General features: G+C 46.5%; 1 protein-coding gene across 1 annotated transcript; it reads left to right on the top strand.

The window, feature by feature from the left end:
* The first annotated feature begins 5,625 nt into the window (after nucleotides 1–5,625).
* LOC108931314 (MAM domain-containing protein 2-like) lies at nucleotides 5,626–17,824 on the top strand. Its single transcript, XM_029253261.1, has 14 exons — nucleotides 5,626–5,761; nucleotides 5,980–6,084; nucleotides 7,272–7,522; nucleotides 7,930–8,014; nucleotides 8,092–8,211; nucleotides 8,316–8,563; nucleotides 8,631–8,724; nucleotides 8,954–9,091; nucleotides 9,402–9,667; nucleotides 14,044–14,149; nucleotides 14,467–14,604; nucleotides 15,147–15,406; nucleotides 16,698–16,782; nucleotides 17,322–17,824. Exons 1-14 carry the CDS (start codon nucleotides 5,731–5,733, stop codon nucleotides 17,378–17,380), a joined length of 1,986 nt encoding a protein of 661 aa, XP_029109094.1. The 5' UTR covers nucleotides 5,626–5,730; the 3' UTR covers nucleotides 17,381–17,824.
* The last annotated feature ends 4,582 nt before the right edge of the window (nucleotides 17,825–22,406 follow it).

The following is a 22,406-nucleotide window of genomic DNA, read 5'->3' as shown; positions in this document are numbered from 1 at the left end:
GCCAAACTTTTCAAGAAAGCCTGGGTTCCAAAAGGTAAATTAAAAAATGAAACACTTTATGTGGGTCACTGGGAAGGACCTCTTCCACACGGTCCAGTTACCACCTTGTACGACTTACTGCAGAACTAAATAGGAGAAACTGGACCAAATAGTCACTCCCAAAACACAGGGAAACACAAACTTACTCAGCTGAACAGTTTTCTTATTTGATCCATCAGTTATGAATGATTTCAATAACTTTAATTCCTTAGGAGGTCTAGTAAATACACTAATAAAATAATAACTACAACAATAGCAATACAAATCATGAATACAAGTTTCTCCTGGGTTTTAGGCAATTGGTTTGTACCAAAGTTGCACACTTGTATGTAAGAAGCTTGTTTTGTAAAGTAGCTCTTCTCTGCTTTTCCACCGCACAAGCTGCCAGGCATACTGTAGGTGCTGCACAGCTAGGTTTTACATTTACATTTATATTTATATTCATTTAGCAGTTGCTTTTCTCCAAAGCAATGCACATCTCAGAGAAATCCAATGTGTTCATTACATTAGGAGAAAGAGACATATAGCTGCAGACATGTGATTCTTAAGTAGTTAGTTTCTTTCCACTTTATGCACCGACATTCGTCATACGAGTAGATGCACAAAACTCGAAATATACTAATCCTGATCACCTTCATACTACATTTTTTTTTAACAGGTACACAAACTTTTACATAAAATGCAGGAGTAGCAGCTGTGTAAAGGCTTATCCAGGCATAATCAGAAAGATATGGTGCATGAACATTTACACCTTGCATGAGCGTAAGAGATCATGTAAGGTGTAAATGTTTATGCACCTTAACTTTAAGATGATGAGGGTTTTCACAGACTGAGCCTATGGAGAAGAGTAAAAACACTGTGCAGTAATAGAGTGCAGCTGGTAACGGTGTGTCCAGTAATGATGTGATATCTCATAACAATGTAGTGTTTGCTCCATTTTTCATTCCCTGGACAGTGACGACATCACTCAGTGCACCACAAAGGGTATGTTTTTGAGAAGCGTTTGGAGCTGTGGCTTTGGTCACACACACACACTGTGAAGGGTGATGTTCACAGAGATAATGGCTGCATCTGCAGAGTGTTGTTCTACAACACCAATGGTTCCATCTTCAGGAGATCGGCCTTCATAGAACATTTGCATTTTTTTGTTTATCTGACACTTTTCTCCAAAGCAACTCACACTGCTGAAATACCTCCAATTATTTACACAACTGGGTAATTTTACTGGAGTAATTTAGAGTAAATAATTTTCTCCAGGGAACTACAGCCAGAGATGGAATTTGAACCTTGGGATTTTTGGGTCCAACAGCAGCTGCAATAGTCTTGCTGAGGGTATACCAAACACAGTCAAACCCAGCTGAGCCTTGTACCATGTGTCTTGCAAGAGTCCTTCTGAAGTGACACAGTGGTCTGATCTGTGCAGTGACAGTAGCAGTGACATTCAAATAGTAAATACATAGATGATCAAAGCAGATGATGGACTCATTTATGGAGCTGTCAAGGGGACTCAGCAGCGCTGATGCATAGAGTTGGACTACCAGACTAGAGTCGCTGTACATCAGTGCCAAAACCAAGAATGTACAGGTTACCGTTTACTCCTTGTAACGCATAACCTTTACACACACATGTAATGTCTACAACTGCTTGTCCCAAGCGGGGTTGCTCTGAACCGAAGCCTATCCCGGCAACACAGGGAGCAAGCCTGGAGGGGACGCCAGTCCGTCACAAGGCACCCAAAGAGGAACTTGAACCCCAGTCCCACCACACGGCAGGCCCTGCCCCACCATGACATTTACTCCTTTACTAATACTTAAGTATCTTTCTGGAGAAACTGCAGTTCTCAGAATAGATTTTGGAATCAATACCTCAAATACATCTGAAAAGAAAAATTGCTCTTTTACTCTTCATTTCTATCCCTCATTCCTTTTGAATTTTTCACAGTGAATGTGTACCCTTTTGTCCTTAGAACTGATCAAGTCTTCTTAGTGCAAACATGATGTCATTGGTGGACTCTGTTGGCTGCTGTAAGCCATTGAATGGGGGCACGGTGGCATGTTGGGCTTGGCAGGGTCCCACTCTTTTGCGGGTCTGGGGTTTGAGCCCTGCTTGGGGTGCTTTACGATGGACTGGTGTCCCATCCAGAGTGTGTTCCCTCCCCCCTCCAGTCTTGCACCCTGTGTTGCTGGGTTAGGCTCTGATTCACCATGACCCTGCTTGGGACAATCAGTTTCAGACAGAGTGAGTGTGTGTAAGCCGTCGGTCACTGTTGCTTTATTTTAGACCAGTAGCAATTTCCCTTTGCTGTCACCTGGCTTCTTTTCTTCACTTCATTGGCTGGACTTTGCAGGTCGAGAGACCGGAGTTCAGTCTCGAGTTTCCTCCTTGATTGGCAACCTAGTTCATTGACAGATTAGGTAAAGATGTCAATGGGCTCCTCAGCAGATCCGTGGTGAAAGATGGTCCAGAGTGGTCTGTTGGTGGTGGTGGGTTGATGTCTGGTTCTGCACCGAGTGAAGGGATGACTTTAACCGTAGCTGGAAGGAGTAGTGCAACGGTATGTGCGCTCGCATGGGGGGGTCGAGGACACTTGCTAAGCAGGACTGTGTACTGGGATGGAGCATGATGGGAACTCTAGTTGCACTGACCCTCCAGAAGCACTTGGTGCTGGGCTGGGCTGAGAATGAGAAGCGAGCCTGTGGTGAAAGTTGTTGAAAAACATCCGTTCATCCCAGTGGCCCATCATGGTCGCCCCCCCACTGAGTGGCTACTGAGCTGTTAATGGCCGAAAAAGTTCCTTGGGCCGTTCCAAACCTCCTGCACATCATTCCATCGCAACACATCATTGGATAGACTCTGCTGACATTGTGAACAGTTCTGATCAATAAATGGTTTAGTATGAACCAAAGTAGCTCCATGATGAAGTACATTTTGACGCTCATACTTCTTAATAACGTTGGATGAGCTATTATTTTAAAAGTACAGGTATGTCACACGTAGCCTCAGCAGATTTATGGGGGGGAAGGTCCACCAGGAAGGAAGAATGACCATGTTCTGACCCGGTCGATTGCCCCTCCCTCCACTAGCCAACGTGCCTTATGAAATATGTCCAATAAAAGAGCACGGGGTTCATCATCAGTCCTCCTTTGATTCCAGACCCCATAGTGAGACCACCGAGCAGCCAAGACTTTAACAACAACGGTCAATGACATTTTGCTCTCTGACCCAGTCTAGATACAGACCCTGTAGGCCATTCTCAGAGCTGTTCTTGCCACCCAATGTGGAGTAGCACTTGTAGGTTCAGGATACACCAGCAGAGGCTCTGATGTCTTCTTCATTCCTACTGTGACTGACTGCGACCGCACAAAGAACTGAAAATATGTGCCTCATCCAAAACAGAATAAGTCAAAGTCTATTTTTGGTAGCAAGTAAACAACACTGACGGTCACAAAACACTTTCCAGAGTCATATGTGAAGTTACCAGGACTCTGAGCCAGAGATTCTGAGGAATCCATGTGGCTTCACCACCAGGACCACAGGAGAACACGCTCATGGAAATGAGGAGAGCGGAGCACCTGGATGAGGGCCACGGTCACAGCACGAACAGTATGACCACAGAGCAGTAGGACCAGAGGCTGACCGAAACAACCACGAGGTGGCCTTCCCTTGTCCATCTGCGCAGCACCACGAGGATGCTGGGTTCAGTCCCAGGTTCGGGTTTGTTGCCAGTGTAAATGGTGCTCAGCATGTTGTTTCCAGATGTGCGTGGAAAGAGGCCAAGAGACGTGTCCAACGGCAGCTGACTGTCCACACGCTTGTGTTTCTCCACATCACCACACACATCAAAGGAGTTTTTGTTCTGAAGCAGTCAGGTGGGGCTTCAAACCTTTTTCTGTCTCCTTTGCATATTTCAGGGCACCTATTTGTACTGTCTGTAACTTACTTATCTTTTCTCCAGAGCAACTCACAGTGTGATTGTGTTTACTCTGATTTACCCTACCCATTCTAAGAGCAGGGAAAGTTTTACTGTATCAGTTCAGTGTCGAAATAGTACTAGAGCACCAGGTGGGATTCGAACCCACCCCTTTAGACTCCAGCCTGCCACTTGCTGGGCCACTGATTCATCTCCATATTTTAGGGTTAGGGTTACTCCTATGTCTTTGACTTCAGTGGACGGTCAGTCCAGCGCTCATAGATCGAGCGTGGATGTCCTGCTCAGACAGCTGAGGACGACCGAGGACCGTAGCCTTACACGCCAGCGCCACAGGAAGGAAGTCCAGGAATGCCTGAGAGCAGAGCCACAGCCACAGCTGTGCATCACCACAGTAGCAGGGCTGGAGCTCTGTGCAGGGAGAGCAGCCTCACTGGATGTGGGACTGTCCATCACAAGTCCTGGACACGGAGGAGGTGTAACACTGTGGCCAAAAACACTATTAATGTGTTGTTTACTTCCAGTGAAAGAGGCCACAAGTTTCTCTGGAACTCTCCAAAACATAAAATTAAACATTTTTTTCATTTTATTTATGTTTTTCAGTGATGCTCTGGCTCAGAAGAGTCTGCGCAACCCCAGAGGTATAATAAGCACTTCCACCACTACACCACCCACTGGCCAGCCATTGAAATTTTTAAACCTCCTTCGCAGACAAAAGTGTTAGTCCAACACTGAAATTCACAATGACCGTAAGAACTCAAGGTTTAGCAATGTGTCACGCAGTCCTGGGCATAGTCTCTCGGAGGAAAACACTACCGCAGCACTTGTGTTTCACATCGTTTTGCAGACAGGCCCAGTTGGGGACACTGCAGAAATCGTACAAAACGTTTTCCATTACTGTTTCTGGCTGCCAGCTGGGAAGAGTGCTCTGCTCCACATGTAGTAAAACAGCGTCTGGGCACCTATTTGTACTGTCTGTAACTTACTTATCTTTTCTCCAGAGCGACTCACAGTGTGATTGTGATTGTGTTTACTCCGATTTACCCTACCCATTCTATAATACACGAGTAATTTTTATGGGGAAAAAGCTCCTCTGCACTCCTTTTTTCTCAGTGAGAGCCACTTTCACGGTCCTGAACCATATTAAATGTATGACATATGTTCCATATAACACAGACTAATAATAACAGTGTGGCAGCAGGGGGCGCAGTGGTTATAGCTGCTGCATGCCACTCAAAGGACCTGGGTTCGCATCCCCCTCATGCTGTAGTGCCCTTGATCAATGTACTCACTGTATTGATGTAGTAGAAATTACGCTGCTGTGTAAAATGGTAAATCAGTGTAATGTTGTAAGTTGCTTGGAGAAAGGTGTTAGATAAATGGAGAAATGTAAGAAAATAAATGGAAAGCTATGAACACAGAGACCTTGGGAATGTATATAAAATAACGCATAAAATAAAACAATAAATAAGAGTAAACACTGAAGAGCAATACGAGTGTGTCTGTCACTGGCGATGAAAAAGGAGTTTTCCTGGGGTCTGGTGTCCATTACCGACGGATTTGCCCTGCCCAGCTACACACACACACACACACACACACACACACACACAAAGCCTGCCAGAGGAATCCTGCTGGAGCCTCAGTCGCCCTGTACTCAACAGAGGCGAGGGCAGAAGCGTTCTGCTTGCTGCGCCTGCTGTCTGGGAGCTGCTGACCGCTCTCCCCCATCAGCGCAAGTCATCCAGGTGGACCACGGCGACACGATGCTGCTCCTTTTCCTGCTCACTCCACTAGGTGAAGCTCTTCTCCTGCAAATGCACTTTAACACAAATAGAAACAAATAAGTTTCTTAAGGTTAAGCTTCCAGCGTGTGATGACTCCGGCAGGAAGTTCATGGGTACCATGACCAGCAGATGGATGGGATATAGAGCAAGTGTGACATCATGTTCAGGTGGTTTTTTTTTTTCTCTCTCTCTCTCTGTGCTTGTGTGTGTGTGTGTCTCCTCTCCCAGTCCTCACAACAGGGGAACCTCTGTCTGGCTCCTGCAGCTTTGCCCAGGGCACCTGTGGCTACACCTCTGACCCCGCGTTCGCTGAGTGGACCAGAAGTGCGGATGGTAGGAGACCCCTGCACACCTTCACACATCAGCGTGAACAGGCTTAAAGTTACACTAGCTCTGGTCTAGCGCTAAAAGCATGGAGCCTTGAGTACACCTGGAGCCCTATAAAATGATCCAGTTACATGAAGTGATGCAGGCTGGTCACCATGGGGAGAGGAAGTGAAGCACGGCACGGCAGGTGTGTACACCACTGGTGTGTGTCACTGCCAAAACTGGAGAAGCGCCTCCTAGTGGCAGGAACCTTTTTGGCACCCAAACCGAGCACCGGACATGCCTTTCTCATTAATGTCGGACCCGAGACACAGCCGTTGACTTCACCGCAGCTTCGAAACTGAGAAAACTGTGTTTTCTGTAACATCTGGCATGCAGGAAGTGCTTCCTGGAGCATCCTCTCCCATGCAGGCCAGCAGAGCTTTAAGCAGGAAATTAAGGTCTTAGAAGTTTCAAAATGAGACTTGGAAAAGGAAGAGCAGAAAGCAGCAGGGTCCCCCGGCACCTTGACCTACATGTCCACTAACATCTGGAAGGACATGTGGAGGAGTGACCCTAGTGGCGCATGACCACATGAAAGCGCAGTAGACCAGCAGGTGAGGCGTGTTGGAGACCTACCCTTGTGGGTGGACTTCTCTCTCCTGCTGCAGTATGAGACCAGCATGAGACCTACAGATCCAGATTGCTCAGTCTCGACCGCTGCACTCCTCCATCTCTTGGCACTTGGTGGTCCAACTCACAAAGGGTCCAACGTCTAAGGCCTGTATGTTCTCGGTTTTGTCCCTGATGTGGTGGACCCTGAGTTCCCTGTGTCCATCACAGCTGCTGAGTTCCTCACACATTGAAGAAGAGTCTAAAATCCATCTCTTTGAAATCCACTTCTCTCTAGATCTCCTAACAGCGCCATCAATGAGTCCAACACCACCTGCTGTGATTATCTGTGTATTTGCTATTTGAATGTCCCTTCTACAGGAGCTACTGGAGGGATGTGAACCAGCAACATGGTGGTATCACACACACAAGCTGTGTGTCCATATTCCTGTTTCTGTGTCTAAAGCTCTTTGTCCGTTGTTGAATCCCTTTTGTTTACTCTGCGTTGCAACATCACTTTGTAAAATGGACTGTCTGGGTTCAGGAAGCTGCAGCCGGACTCCCCTGAACCAGGAAACTCCCTGTTACCCTGTCCTCCATAGGACACTTCCTGATCATTGACCACACCCTCACGGAAGGGGTTGAAAAGGCGGTTCTGGTGAGCCCAGAGCTAGAGCTGCTGGAGTGGAGCTGCCTGAGGGTTGTGTATCAGATCACTGGGTCGGGTTCCCTCTGGCTGTACCAGCGGCCCGAAGGGCACAACTTTGACACCAGGCTCTGGGCTACAGACGCACCCTCTGACAGCTGGCTCACTGCCAGCGTAGACCTCCGCAACTCATCAGTCTCCTGCAAGGTACGAAAGCAGCAGAGTCTGTGTAACCTGTCGCCAAATGTTATTTTAAGTTTAAGACTTCATGAAGCTGAATAATACATTTCTCTGAGATGTACGTCGCTTTGGAGAAAAGGTTCTGCTAAACGAATAAATGTATATCACACACACACGCCTGCCCCTCATCCACAGCTTACGCCATAACCCTAACCCTAACCCCCAACTCGTGAACCTAACCCCTGAAACCTAACCCCTAACCCCTAAATCTAACCCCCTGACCCCTAACTCCTAAATCCCACCACCTAACCCAACCCCCTAAACCTAACCTTAAATTCTAACGCTAACCCTCCAGCACCATCACTCGCTGTTTTCTCTCTTCTGCTGTGTGTCTCTTTGTGTCAGGTTTCTCATTAAGCTTCTTGCACTAGCAGGTCATCTTCGAGGGACATCTTGGTCCAAAGGTGCAGAGCAGTGTGGCCATCATCAAAGTGGACATTGTCCCTGGCTACTGTATAGGTCAGTGGCCCCCACGCTTGGTTGCTGTGTATGTGGCTTCCACATACCTGGTTCTCACTTACTGTGTGTTCGTGCAGAGTGTGGCTTTGAGGAGTCCAACCTGTGCGCCTACAGCACCCCCTGGAGCACCGGTGTTTCCTGGTACGTAGGAGGAAGCAGCGCTCATTCTGGAGACGCCACCTGGAGCAATGAGACAGGTTAAACATATCAACTCGCTTGGGACAACTCCAGCTAGTGCTGAAGAGTGAGATGTTTGCTTTCATCTGCATCTTCTCTTCCTTCCCTGTTTGTGTCGATTAAGGTCGCTACATGTATGCAGATTCGGTTTTCGGCAAGGAAGTTGCTAAGCTGGTGTCTCCGATGACCACCACGCCGCTGGCCGGCTGCCTGTCCTTCTATTACCGGTCAGATCAGGAGAGCAATTGCTTTTTCAACGTCCTCACCAGGGACCAGCTCGGACAGTACAGGGACATCTGGAGGGCTGAAATCAACAGGACCTCAGGCTGGACGTTGGCACAAGTGGACTTCAGGGCACCCTATCCCCTGGAGGTCAGTGGGGTCACATAAGGAGGGGACCAGTTCTGCCACTCACATCTCACGGTGTGTCTTCTTCCAGGTGGTGTTTGAAGTGGCCTTCAACAGTCATGTGGGAGGAAGGATGGCACTCGACGACATCTCCTTCTCTCCTCAGTTCTGCTACTCAGAAACTGGTGGGACATTAAAGCATCGGAGCTCTCACATCTCCTGACAGTGTTGCCAAGCTCATTGGTGTTTACCTTTAAAAGGAAAACACAAGTACAGTAATTTACTCCACTACATTATGAAGGAACAGTCCAGAACTACAATGTGAACAGTTAAATATGAATTTAGGATATTGTCAGTAACCTCAGGTGCTTCTCATATGTTTCCATGTTAAGCATTTACAGGATGTCTTTGCAGAGGTGACCTTTGACCCTTCTGTTGCAAACTGTGATTTCGAAGAAGGGCTTTGCAGTTATAAACCTGAGCAGGCTGGATGGAGCCGAGTATCTGTCAAGCCCAACATATTTAGACTGGGGGACCACACTACTGGTTCAGGTGAGTCACAGCTCTGAGTTCGGAGTCTAACTCTGGGCACACTGTGGTTCAACACAACCTGAGTTAGGGATCTACTCTGGACACACCATAGTTCAGCAAAACCTGAATTAAGGGTCTACTCTGGACACACCATAACTGAACACAGCTGAAGCATTAGCTTTGGTCATACCAACCTGAGTTAAATTGTGGTGTGGCTACAGTAGATGCACATCTCTGGGTGTCTTGAACCCCTTCAGTATAAAGCAATCCAAATCAGTTTTAGAACCTTATTGCGCTTAAAGTTAAAGGTTAAATTTCTGGTGAATTACAGGGTCGTTCCTCATGGCAAACACCCGTCTCATTCCCCCACCTGCCTACATGAGCCTGCTGTATGGTCCTTCTTTGCCTGGGAACCTGACTTACTGCCTGCGCTTTTACTACACGCTGAGCGGTTTCACCAGAACGGACCACGCTCTAACCGTCTACAGCAGTGACCATATTGGTGGGGCCGAAGAGGAGATCTGGACAGTGACTGAAAGTACCAGAAATGTGTGGACCGAGGTGCATGTCACCTTCCAAAGACGCCAAGCAGCAAAGGTAACAAACACCAAAGTAATGCACTGATGTAAGAGGTTCAGTAAAGAGAGGAGCACAGCACATTACCAGCACTTCTCCATTGCTCTGTGCCTGCTTACCTGATTTTTTTCTGGGTTTCGGTGGAAACTGCCTCCTGCCTGCCTGTGCTCTTCCTCTTTCTAAGCAGTCACATGGTGGAAAATGTTTTGATGAAACATCAAAACCGAATGATTGCTTATGATCTCCAGGCACAAGCTCAAGACAAAGCTGCAGGAGGACATTGCTATGATGAACATACAACTCACTAGTCAGTGCACAGCTGGTGGGGGTCACTCTCCGGAGGATGAACGGGCACTGAACACAGAGAGGTGGATAACGGATAAATACCGAACGTATTAAGTACAATAAGTACATTTCACGTTGACTAACTTACTAAAATCAGGCAGAACTCTCAGCTGAAGTTGTTGTTCTGTTGTCTTGAGATTTCCAGAGCCCTCTCAAAAGACCCTCTCTTCACAGTCTCTCCTTCTTGCCTTTTCCTCACCAGCTCCACAGACGTGCATTCTTGTCGTGTAGTTGTGTGGATAGTCAGAAGCAATTGGATGTGTGTTTGTGTAGTTGTCAGTGGTTGGTGTCTGTGGTATTATTATTATTAATTTGAAGAATTGCACTTTACGGTTTGCTAGAGTACATGTAAAACTAAACAATTCTGTGTCCCGTAATGTAGAGTAGGCATCACTCTGGCAATTGATTAGTCACATCTGTTTCTTTCTTTGTTTTGGTCACCATTGTTGGAGTAGTTTCAGTTTCTATTAGGAATGTCACCTCACAGGAAGTAGCTTGTGTAAATAGCAGCTGGTGACCCATGGCAGCAGCGGTTGCGGAAGCCTCTTGGTGCGAAGACTCGCGGTGCAAAGACAGAGGAGTCTACCTGTGGGAGTCCAACGAGGAAGGCCACTGACAGCGCATTCCGTGAGGGATGTTGCGTCTAACATGCCGACCATTAAAGTTGCCTACGGCAACCCAGCCATCCAACGTCGCCACCAGCAGAGACCTGGATAGTCCTGCTGCGACAGTAACTTGGTTTATCCTTGTCTGTCAAACCCTCTACCCTGCTGTGAATTCTCCATGGGACTCCGGAAATGCCAACTCACTGGACCTCCTGGCCCAAACTGAAACCTGGATCACCAAGACAACTCAGCCACACCTGCAGCTCTCTCCGTTAACTGCTCTTTTTCTCACATCCCTCGTCTCTTCAGCAGAGGTGGAGGCACAGGCCTGTTTATCTCTCCCCGGTGGGACTATTCTGTTCTCCCTTTCCAGCTGCATGATCTGTCCATTAATGAATGGCATGTTGTCTCTATCACTGTTCCAATCATTATTGTTGCGGTTGTTCAATACCATCCCCTTGGCCTCTCGTCTGCTTCTCGGATGACCGTGACATCTTGTTGAGCTCTCTGCCAGGGCACAACGTTCCATTGATTCTCCTGGCTGACTTCAACCTTCATGTTGACGACATTCATGCAAGCGGCCTTCTGTTGCTCCTACAGTCCTTTGATCTCTCCCTGTCCCAATCCCCTGCTACTCACAAAGCAGGTAACTGTCTTGACCTTGTCTTTTCCCCATAACTGTGGCTGTCCTGTCCTCTCTGTCCTCTGCATGTCTCTGACCACTTCTTCATTTCCTTCCAACTCTCCCTTGCCACAAATCCCTTACCTTTTTCTGCACCCACTGTCACCTTCCGTTGCAACTTAAAATCTCTCAGACTCCTGCTTTGCCTCTGCCACGCTGTCTGCTCTCCCTTCTGCTGCACAGTTCTTGGATCAACAGATGATGCTACTAACATTTTCCTCTCTGCTTTATCTTCCTCCTTTGACTCACTCTGTCCACTATCTTCCAAACCAGCAATCTCCAGTGCCACCCCATGGCTTACTGATACATTCCGTGCTAATGGAACCAAACTCCGGGCTGCAGAGGGAAGATGGTGAAAATTCAAGACTCGCTCGGACTTGGATGCCTACAAACAACTCTTAGCTACTTTTCACTCTGCTGTCTCTTCAGCTAAAACTATTTTCTTCCACAATAAAATACAGTCTGTAACTAAAAAAACACACAGACTCTTTGCCACCTTTTCATCCCTTCTGTGTCCTCCGTCACCCCCTCCTCCTTCTTCTCTCACTAGTGATGACTTTGCTTTGTTTTTCAGAGACATCATTAACAGCATCACTCTCCCTGGTTCGTGTTGGACCTCCCTCTGAAGTCATGTTCTCCAAATTCAAATCACTCTCTGATTCTGAAATCTCTGACCTCTTGATATCACACAGAGCCATCACCTGCTCGCTTGATCCGATCCCATCAGCACTCCTACAGAACATCTCCCCGCAACTCCCCACCTTCATCTCGAAGATCATCAGCTCCTCGCTCTCCTCTTACTGTTTCCCAGCTGCCTTCAAAACTGCTCTCATTTCACCTCTGTTAAAGGAACCTTCACTGGATCCCAATTCGGTCCAAAACTACAGACCAGAGCGGGCAGCCTGTGATCAGCTGTCTGATTTCCTTACCTGGAATCATCTCTTTGATGGATATCAGTCTGGTTTCAAAGTTGGTCACTCCACTGAGACGGTGTTTCTGGCAGCGTCTGATGCTCTCCAGTTATCTAGAGCCGCCTCCCTCTCCTCGGTCCTCATCCCCCTGTCAACCAATGGATTCCACTCTCCTCTCTTAGTCAGCTTGGGATCAAAGGAGTGGCACTAAGATGGTTTGAGTCCTACGTATCCGACAGATCCTATCAAGTGGTTTGGCAGAGCTCCCATTCTTCTCCTCTGCCTCTCTCAACTGGTGTCCTGTGGGGCTTGGTACTGGGTCCTCTTCTCTTCTTGATCTACACCTCCTCCTTCGGCCCAGTCATAGCCTACCATGGATTCGAATACCATTGCGATGCTGATGATACCCAGCCTTCCTCTCCTTTCAGACATTTCTGCTTGGATCTCTGATCATCACCTCCAACTCAACCTCTCCAAAATAGAGATTCTTCACCTCCCAGCTGGCCTGCCCTCCTGTCACGATCTATCGATCAAACTGGACAATTCACTCATTTTGCCGATCTTCTCGGCTAAGAGTCTGGGAGTGATGATTGACTTAAGCACATCGAAGCCAGAACTCGGACATGCAGATACATCCTGCATAATAACTGCAGCATCTGTCCTTAGCTCACAACTGACTCTGCGCAACTTCTTGTGCAGACCATGGTAACATCCCATCTGGACTGCTGCAGCTCTCACTTGTACAGCCTTCCCGCTACTGCTATCAAACCTCTGCAGCTGATACTGAACGCTGCTGCTGCCCTAGTTGTGTTGGACTTGCCAACACATTCCCATGCATCTCCCCTACTTGTTTCTCTGCACTAGCTTCCTATAGCTGCCCAGATCAAATTTAAGACCCAGGGTATTGCCTACAAATGCATCAAAAGAACTGCTCCTAGATATCTGCAAGACTTGATCAACTGCTACACCCCAGCCAGACCCCTTTGCTTGTCTCCTTCTGTTCACTTGGTGGTCCCGTGCAAGAAAGGTAAAGCATGGAGGTTCTCGGGTCTAGCTCTGTTGTGGTGGAATGACCTTCCTCTCTCACTCAGAACTGCAGAAACTCTTTCTACATTCAAGAAGGGTGTGAAAACCCACCTTTTCTGGACACACTTTGCCCAAGATCTCTCAAGCTTATGCATGGTGTAAATGTTCATGCACCATGACTTTATGAATATGCCCAGACAAGCCTTTTCAGAGCCGCTACTCCTGTATTGTACGTGAATGTTTGTGTACCTTAAAAAAAAAATTGTTGGAAGGTGATCAGGAAGCAGCAGGGGGATGTGGTGGTGCAGCCGGTTTGGCCGGAGCCTGCTATGTAGTGGGTCTTGGGTTCAAGCCCTGCTTGGGGTGCCTTGCAGTAGATTTGCATCTTGTCCGGAGTGTATCCTCTCCAGCCTTGCACTCTGTGTTGTCAGGTTAGGCTCTGGTTCACCTCAGGAATCATCTATCCTGAGTTTTATGCACTTACTCGTGCAATGAACAGTGGTGCATAAAGTGGAAAGAAACGAATGAGGTATATTTAAGAATCACATGTCTGCAACTATGTGTCTCTTTCTCCTAATGTAATGCACAAATTGTATTTTCTCTGAGATGTGCAGAGAGATGTTGGAGAAAAGCATCTGCTAAATGAATAAATGCAAATATAAATGTAACAGGAGATTGTGACACGATCCTGAAAACAGTCTTTTCCATCCCACATGGGTTATTTCTTCCCTTCCATGTAAAACTGCTGTAAAATATTTTGCGATACAAATGCAGCTCATGATGATGCTCATGCTGCTGGGTGTGACATGATGGTCCCCTGTTGTCCAGGTGCTGTTTGTAAGTATGTGCTCAAACTATAGAGACTGCGGTTCGGTGGGACTCGATGACATCAGTATGAGTCTCGGAGACTGCCGCCTCACTGCAGGTGCGTCACATGTTCTCATCTCACTCACTCCGCTCTTGCACTACCATCAGCTCCTAAATCCTCAGTGTTTCCCAACTAACCTTACTAGCATTATTAATACTAATCTGTCTGAGAAAGCAGCACTGTCATTTACTCATCCTGTACGAGACCTTCGGCCTACAGGATAAACTACCAGATGGTTCTTATACGCACCCATGTTTGTACCCGATTTGTTCATGAGAATCCATCTATAAGGCGGACATCCAGAAGCTGAGGTTCCTGACTCACTGCTAGAGGGACAGGGCTGGACAGAACTCCTGTACTTTCAGGGCCGCTCCTGTCTGCACCAGGGACGTGTACATTTGAGATGGGTATCTGTGAGTTCTCTCAGGACAAGGACAACGACTCGGGGAAGTGGGTGCTGACCAGAGGGCCGACACCCACCTCCTACACCGGCCCTATGGGAGATCACACCACAGGGACGGGTGAGTCCATCCCTTCATTTTTCTGCACTGCGACAGTCCGTGTTTCTGGTTCGTGGGTGATCTAGACTGACAGCTGTGGTATCTTCAAGGTTCCAGACTGTGAGACACAGTACCATCTGTGGTCCCGGACTGAGATACACAGTAAATTTCATGGTTCTGGACTGAGAGACATAGCTTTGTGCATAATTCTAGACTATGAGATGCTGTACTTTCCATGATTCCAGACTAAGAGATGTAGAGCTGTATTCCATGGTTCTGGCCTAGGGGGACACAGTATATTCCATGGTTCTGGACTGTGAGAAACAGTATCATCTGTGGGTCCTGACGGAAAGATGTGGTACCTTTTATGGTTCTGGACTTAGAGACATGGCTTTGCGCATCATTCTAGACTAGGAGACACAGTATCACCTGTGATTCAAGACTGTGAAACAAGGCTTTGTGCTTCCGAACCATGTTTCATGATGTTTTGGACAGTTTCAGATATAGATGAGTGGTATGTGTCATGATACTGAACAATGAAGCTGTGTTGTTTCATGCCTCAGGCCATTACATGTACCTTGAGGCTTCGCAGATGCGCCAAGGACACAGAGCCCGTCTGGTGTCGAACAAGCAGCGTGGATCGGGGAGTCCGCAGTGCCTGCACTTCCACTACCACATGTACGGGTCTGGGACAGGCGAGCTCCGTGTCCTCCTCCAGCTGGATGGCGAGGAGAGTTACGTATTGCTGTGGAGTCGCCATGGTGAACAGGGCATCTCCTGGATGAAAGGTTCTGTGAGCTACCAGAGTGATCGCCAACACCAGGTCAGTGTGGATCGATTTTAGTTCCTGCGGTATTTTCCTCAGTTCCACCCACGGCACTGCACAAACCTCAGAACCATTTACATTTACATTGATTCATTTAGCAGATGCTTTTCTCCAAAGTGACTACCAGTGAATTCTGTGTAGTGTTATCACCCTACACACCTTATTCACCAAGGTGACTTACACGGATAGATACACTACTTACAATGGGTCCCTCATCCATACATCAGCAGAACACACACCCTCTGTCACTCACACAGTGTGGCCGAACCTGAACAGCATGTCTTTAGACTGTGGAAGGAAACCAGAAGACCCGGAAGAACTTACATTCCGTTTCACAGTTATTGACGCCCCTTGTTGGATATAACAAAAAAATGCTTGCACTCATGACATTTTGTCAAGCCTATGACCTTGTCGCAACTCACCGCACCTGTGGGTGATCAGGGAAACAGAGCTGACCGACCAGATGGCAGAACCTCTTTGTACCATCCGCTCACCCACGCCTGCGTTCTCCTGCGATCTCTCCTGCATGCCTGTCTTCCTCCTTGTCCTTGTTCCCCTGCCTGCTCTGGTTCCTGTTCCTACCCCGCTCTGTTCCTGTCCTCCCCAAACCCAGTTCCCCGGTTTCCTCATTCTCAGGTGACCCTCGCTATGACAACCGCTATGCATCCTGCTTGCTGACTCTACCTAGAATAACACCGTGTAACCGCACTTGGGTCCGTATCACCCTGGTGAACATGACACATCTTCCTGGAAAAGTAATCTCTATTGTACAGTTTAAACATCTGGATGATCATCCCAATAGTGGTATCCGATGCATTAAACACTCCTTTTATTTTACACCACTTGCCTGAATTTTGAAAGCCAGGAACTATATGTCTCTTTTATTTGCTTTTACTCTGAAAATGAGGTACAAAAGAGATATCACATGACTATTACCTTGTTTTTACTCTTTGCCAAGAGTGAGCCTGCCTCAAGCAGAAAGCCCAAGACAGTATGGCCCTCATGGCCGCACCTCCTTCACCATAGCCAGGTTACCATCCTAGTCGAGACAGACTTTACTGAAGCTTGTCCCCTTCCTGAAAAAAAAAGTCATTGACAAGGTCACAAAGGTCTTTTAGACAACTATTACCTTTAATATATAGATTTGACAGATTTAATAATAATTTGTTTAAAAAATATTTTGGGTTAATGATAATTCTGACATGCTTTTGAGTTAAAATGTTTTGTATCAGCCTTTGAGTTGCAAGAATAACACCTATAACACGCTTGCTTTGTGTTCCTATTGCAGATTGTGTTTGAGGCCATCAGGGGAACATCGGTTCGGAGTGACATTGCAATCGATGACATTGTCTTTAAAAAGGGGTCCTGTCAAGGTGGGTTCCGTGTTTTTTAAGTATGACTTTTTCACTTTAGAAACACAAAGATCTCTCCAGTGGAGGTGGCCATAAGGACTTTGCCCACTTGAGAAAAAGACCAACTGCTCATATGCGCACTCAACTACTCAAACAGTTCAAACACCTGCAAAATGGAGAGGGATGTTTGGCAATAGGGGCATGGAGGCACATTGTGTAAAGCCAGTGCCTTATAGCTCCTGAGTTACTGGGTGGTCACAGGTTTGAATCCAGCTCAGGGGGTGTGAAGTTTGCATGTTCTCCCCATGTTTGTACCCTGCAGATATGCAGGGAAGAAGGCACCAGTAAACCACTTCCATTCCCTCCCTTCCCTAGAAAACCACACCAGTGGTCACTATGAGTTGGATTCGACTCAATGACACTTTCATCCATCCATCTGGAGGTAACGGGAACCCCCCAGTAAAGGGTAGATGTAGGCTCACTAGCTCCGCTGGAGTGCAGAGTGTTCGAGAGCGTTACTGACAGGTGGAAATCTGCCCTTGTTCTTATTTCCCCAACAGAGGTGGATACCAACCCATACTACAGCTTCTCTGAGAATGTCAACAAAATAGAGTACTGAAGCTTGCACTGCAACATGAGGTTCAGAGCTGCAGGAAACATTGAGTGTAGCTAAATCTGACAGGGGCCCCTCCTCCTCACAAGCTACCAGAAGAGGTATCCCAAAGATGACTTTATCAGCCAGCTGCAGTGCTGGACATGCGGAGATTGCTCGACTGGATAACTTTCATCATTTTCATCAGAACTAATCTGCATAAACACCACTTGGATCTCAAAGTTCCCGCAAGCAGCACTTCCTGAGGACTTGGTTGGATGTTCTCAAGGAGCGCGGGTTGTGGGATGACCCCATGGACACAAACCGGGAGTTCAGCTGAAAGGAAATGTTGGACCAGTTGCATGTTGTTATAAACTTGTGTGTCAGAAATGTTTCTCCATATACACAGACATTCATTTAGCTTTGTGTTGGCCTCACAGCTATATCACAGAGACCATTTTGCAAATAAAGTGCGATCATACGTGTAACTCGAAAGGAGCTTGCAGTGACTTCCTCTGATGAGCACGGGCTGTGCTGTCAGTCAGGGTTGTGTGCTGCTCACTGAAGATCACAACCACATGCTAAGTTTCATGGGAAAGGAGCCGCAAACAGCTGTCCTCGCACACCACTGTAGGATAGAATAGAATAGAATAGAATAGAATATACTTTATTGTCCCTTTCCAGGGAAATTTGTGTTGGACACCATGACATGGCTAGTGCACAACATTGAACTCACATAAAACAATACACGTTCTAACATACAGTTTAAAAAATTAAAATAAATTAAAAAATAAATAAATAAATAATAGTCAGAGTTTAAAATCTCTATATACCAGTCTAAAACCTCAGTTTGGGAATTCCCTATTTAATAATTTAATTGCAGTTGGCACAAAAGAAATCTTGATTTACACATCAAGATTCTAAAACATCTCCCTGAGGATAACATGTTAAAGTTCTCATGTAGAATGTGTGTGTCATCAGCCACAATTTCATTAGCTTGTTTTAAAACAGATGCCTCGTACAACTTCTGTATGGGTCTTTTCTCTTCCCACCCAATAATTTTTAGAGCAGTATGTCCAAGTTTCGATTTTAATTGGACAGTCAAGTTTCCGTACCATGCTGTAATACCATACCTTATCAAGCTCTCAAAAACAGACTGGTAAAACAGAAATAGAATCTTCTGGTTTACCCCAAATACTTTCAACCTTCGCAAAAAAAAATATAGTCTCTGCTGCAATCTAGAACACAGACTGTTTATGTGAGCAGACCAACATAACAGATCATCAGTATAACTACCCAAGTTATTTATATGAAGAAACCTGTTCAATAGTATTACCATGTATTATTACAGGACTATGATCCCCCACAGATATGTGGTCGAAGATCATTTCAACAGTCTTCATTTCATTTAAAATTAAGGAGTTGTTGTCACACCACCCCACAAACCTGGCAACTTCATAAAAGTACTGCAAAGGTGCGGGGTTCCTGTCCACCCACACACACACACACACACACACATTTTTAGAACCGCTTGTCCTATACGGGGTCACGGGGGAACCGTAGCCTACCCGGCAACACAGGGCATAAGGCTGGAGGGGGAGGGGACACATTCAGGAGGGGACGCCAGTCTGTTGCAAGGCACCCCAAGCAGGACTTGAACCCTAGACCCACCGGAGAGCAGGACTGTGGTCCAACCCACTGCACCACTGCGCCACCGCACCCCCTGTTCCTGTCCAATAAACTCAATATTGCAGTATCATCAGAAAATTTGATGAAGAAGGTATTATCCTGACTAGTAACACACTCATTAGTGTATAATGTAAATAAAATGGGTGAGCTAACACAGCCTTGTGGGACCCCCATATTAGTAGTTTTCACTTCGGAATAGGAATTATTGACCCTGACTTGTGTTCAATTTGTTAGAAATGAATGAAACCACTTAATGCAAAAAGGGTTCACTTTTAACTCTGTCAGCTTCCTAATTAGTAGCTGGGGTTGAAGTGTGTTAAAAACCAAACTAAAATCTATAAAAAGTAGACGTGCATACGCTTGGGTATCTTCTAAATGCCTATTCACTAAATGAGTGATACAGTTAATGGTGTCCTCGGTGCCCTGTCTGGTCTTATAAGTGAACTGAAACAGGTCAAGGGATAATTTAACCTCGTCCTTTACAACAGTTACTACAAATCTTTCAAAACACACACACACACACACACACATTTTCAGAACCGCTTGTCCCTTACGGGGTCACGGGGAACCGGAGCCTACCCGGCAACACAGGGCGTAAGGCCGGAGGGGGAAGGGGACACACCCAGGACGGGACGCCAGTCCGCCGCAAGGCACCCCAAGCAGGACTTGAACCCCAGACCCACCGGAGAGCAGGACTGCGGTCCAACCCACTGCGCCACCGCACCCCCTTTCTTTCAAAACATTTCATAACATTTGAAGTCAAAGCCACAGGTCTAAAATCACAATTCTCAACTGGGCAATTTTTCTTGGGAACCAGCATAATTGTTTTTTTCCACAAAGACGGGATGATATGCAAGTCTAATGATTTCTGGAAAATAGGGCAGAATACTGGAGTAAGTTCATTGGCACAAGTTTTTAATCAAAAAAGCCGAAATTCCATCAGGACCCGTGGATTTTTTGGTTCATATGTCTCTAAATAGCGAACTAACCACATGTGGGGCTACCTCTAATCTCTGATCTGAATTACATACGACAGAGTCCTGATCTACCATTCGCACCGAAGGTGACTCAAACCTAAGAAAAAAGTCATTTAAGTCATCTGCTCTCTGTTGGTCATTACTGGTTATGAGCTTCTTTCGGGGGGTTCAGTGTTAGTTACTACTTTCATAGCAACCCAAAGTTTTTTGGAATCCCCTGAATTAAAATTTTGTTCTATAATATCTCAGTGTTTTTTCCTTGTCCCCTTCAACAAAGCATTTAATTCATTTTTGATTAATTTTAATTTCATTTTATTTTGATTGATAAAAGCCAATTTCTTCCTGGTTAAACATTCCTTTACCTCCCTTGTTATATAATTTTTGTTATTAGGAAAGACAGTTACAGTTTTATTCTCAACAACTGTGTCCACACAAAAGTTAATATAGTCTGTTATTGTCTCTGTGGCATCCTCAGTGTCCATTTCGGGAAACAGTTCCCAGTCCGTAGAAGTAAAGCAACCTTTTAAAATTTCAATATTATCATCAGACCAAACAGACACGGTCTTTGGTTTTATCCTTTTGAAGAGAGTTCTATAGGTAGGAATCAAGCGAATCGTGTTATGATCGCAGTTCGGCAATGGAGGTTTTGACTTGGCAATATATGCATCCTTCACATTCCCGTAACACACACACTCACATTTCTGAACTGCTTGTCCCATACAGGGTCACAGGGAACCGGAGCCTAACCCGGCAACTCAGGGCATAAGGCTGGAGGGGGAGGAGACACACCCAGGACAGGACGCCAGTCCATCGCAAGGCACCCCAAGCAGGACTTGAACCCCAGACCCACCGGAGAGGAGGACCTGGTCCAACCCACTGCACCCCCCCCCCCATAACATTTATCTAAAATCTTATTGCCTCAGGTATCACATTTGATATACTGTTCATTCAGTGGAAGAGAGAGGTCCAGGCTGCAATGGTTAAAATCACCAAGAAGAAAAATCAGAGCTCCAGGAGTACGCTGTAGTTGCATGTGAACACAGTCAGTTATGCAGCTAGCTGCTTTAACGGCATTCCTGCTCGGCAGAACATACGCTGCACAAATAATGATATTCCAAAATTCTTGCGGAAGGTAAAAAGGCCTCAGTGATAAACAAAGTAATTCCACATCCGGATTGCACAGTGACTCTCTGACTGTGTACTGGCTGCACCATCCATCTCTGATATAGATACAGATGTCACCACCTCTTGTCTTCCCCGGAGACTCATCCCTGCTTCCCTGAGCCATAAACACATGTGAGACAGAGACACGTTGGGGAAGTCCACAGAATGCTCATGTTTTATTCACACCACCTTATGTTAATTCTCCAAACATGGCGACACATACTGTTTACGCAGGGTTCGGTGTTCTTTGTGCTGTTTGGTCCACAGGACGGTAACGCTTTATATGTTCCCTGTCAAGTTCCCCTAAGTTTCGCACCTTCCCCACTTTGTGGGAAACGGAAATTCAGATGCAAAGGTGTACGTTTCAAATATCCTTTCGCAGACAGGAAGTGAAACTTTTATTGTCCGCAAGTTTGCCAATTTCACTTCATTTCATCGTCCTCCAGGCCTGAAAATGATTTTTTCCACAAAGATACAGGTGCTCTTTCACGTTTTAATTTGGCGCCATTTTCTTGCCTCGGTTCATGTCGGAAGAAGACGCTGCAGCTCTCGAAGGCTGTAGATGGCCTCTTTCCCTTTGTCGGACACACCTCGTGCGAGATTTCAGGCCTTCGTCTTTTCCCAGACTTTACTGAACTCAAGTGTTTAGAATAAGAAAACAAAATACTTCCTACGTGTCACAACCAATACAAGTGAACGTGGAGCCTGAGTTGTGAGAAACAACACGACCTTACAGAAAACACACTCGAGCGAAGATAAAATCCCTGGTGACATTATTCCATGCCACATACGGTTCTCTTTCTGTTTCTCTTTGTTTTCATTTGTTTTGTGATAAGGCACGTGCTTGTCAGAAGGACACACTCAGCGCTCGTGCCGTACGCTGCACCACCCACAGGGAATATTCTGAATTTTTATATCTGTTGCACTTTTAAATATTTTTAACTGTGTCTCTTCATGAGAAGAGCCAGGGAACCCGTGACTGATGTCATAGGCACCCACCTGACAGCCCCATGGCATCCAGTAAACATGGTCACCCCTTGAAGTGACGTTGGCGGAAGCAGCCAGCTGACGGTGTCCAGCAAACATGGTAGTGGCCCAGAGAAAAGGAAAGCTAATGGGTTTGGAACCAGAGCAGGAGCCGAAGCCAGAGCCACAGGGGGACCGAGGGGCTGCGGGGCATTTTGTGGAGGGTTCCATCCTCCGCATCGCCGTGCACGACTTCC

Source organism: Scleropages formosus, chromosome 6 (assembly GCF_900964775.1).
Source record: "Scleropages formosus chromosome 6, fSclFor1.1, whole genome shotgun sequence".
Taxonomy (NCBI): Eukaryota; Metazoa; Chordata; class Actinopteri; order Osteoglossiformes; family Osteoglossidae; genus Scleropages; species Scleropages formosus.
This window is presented reverse-complemented; position numbering and strand designations above follow the sequence as displayed.

Excerpts from the sequence above, each read along its gene's own strand:
- LOC108931314 (XM_029253261.1), top strand. The coding sequence starts at position 5,731 with ATGCTGCTCCTTTTCCTGCTCACTCCACTAG. Across the intron at positions 5,762-5,979 it reads TTTCCTGCTCACTCCACTAG|TCCTCACAACAGGGGAACCT; the intron begins GTGAAGCTCTTC and ends CTCCTCTCCCAG. Across the intron at positions 8,212-8,315 it reads CACCTGGAGCAATGAGACAG|GTCGCTACATGTATGCAGAT; the intron begins GTTAAACATATC and ends GTGTCGATTAAG.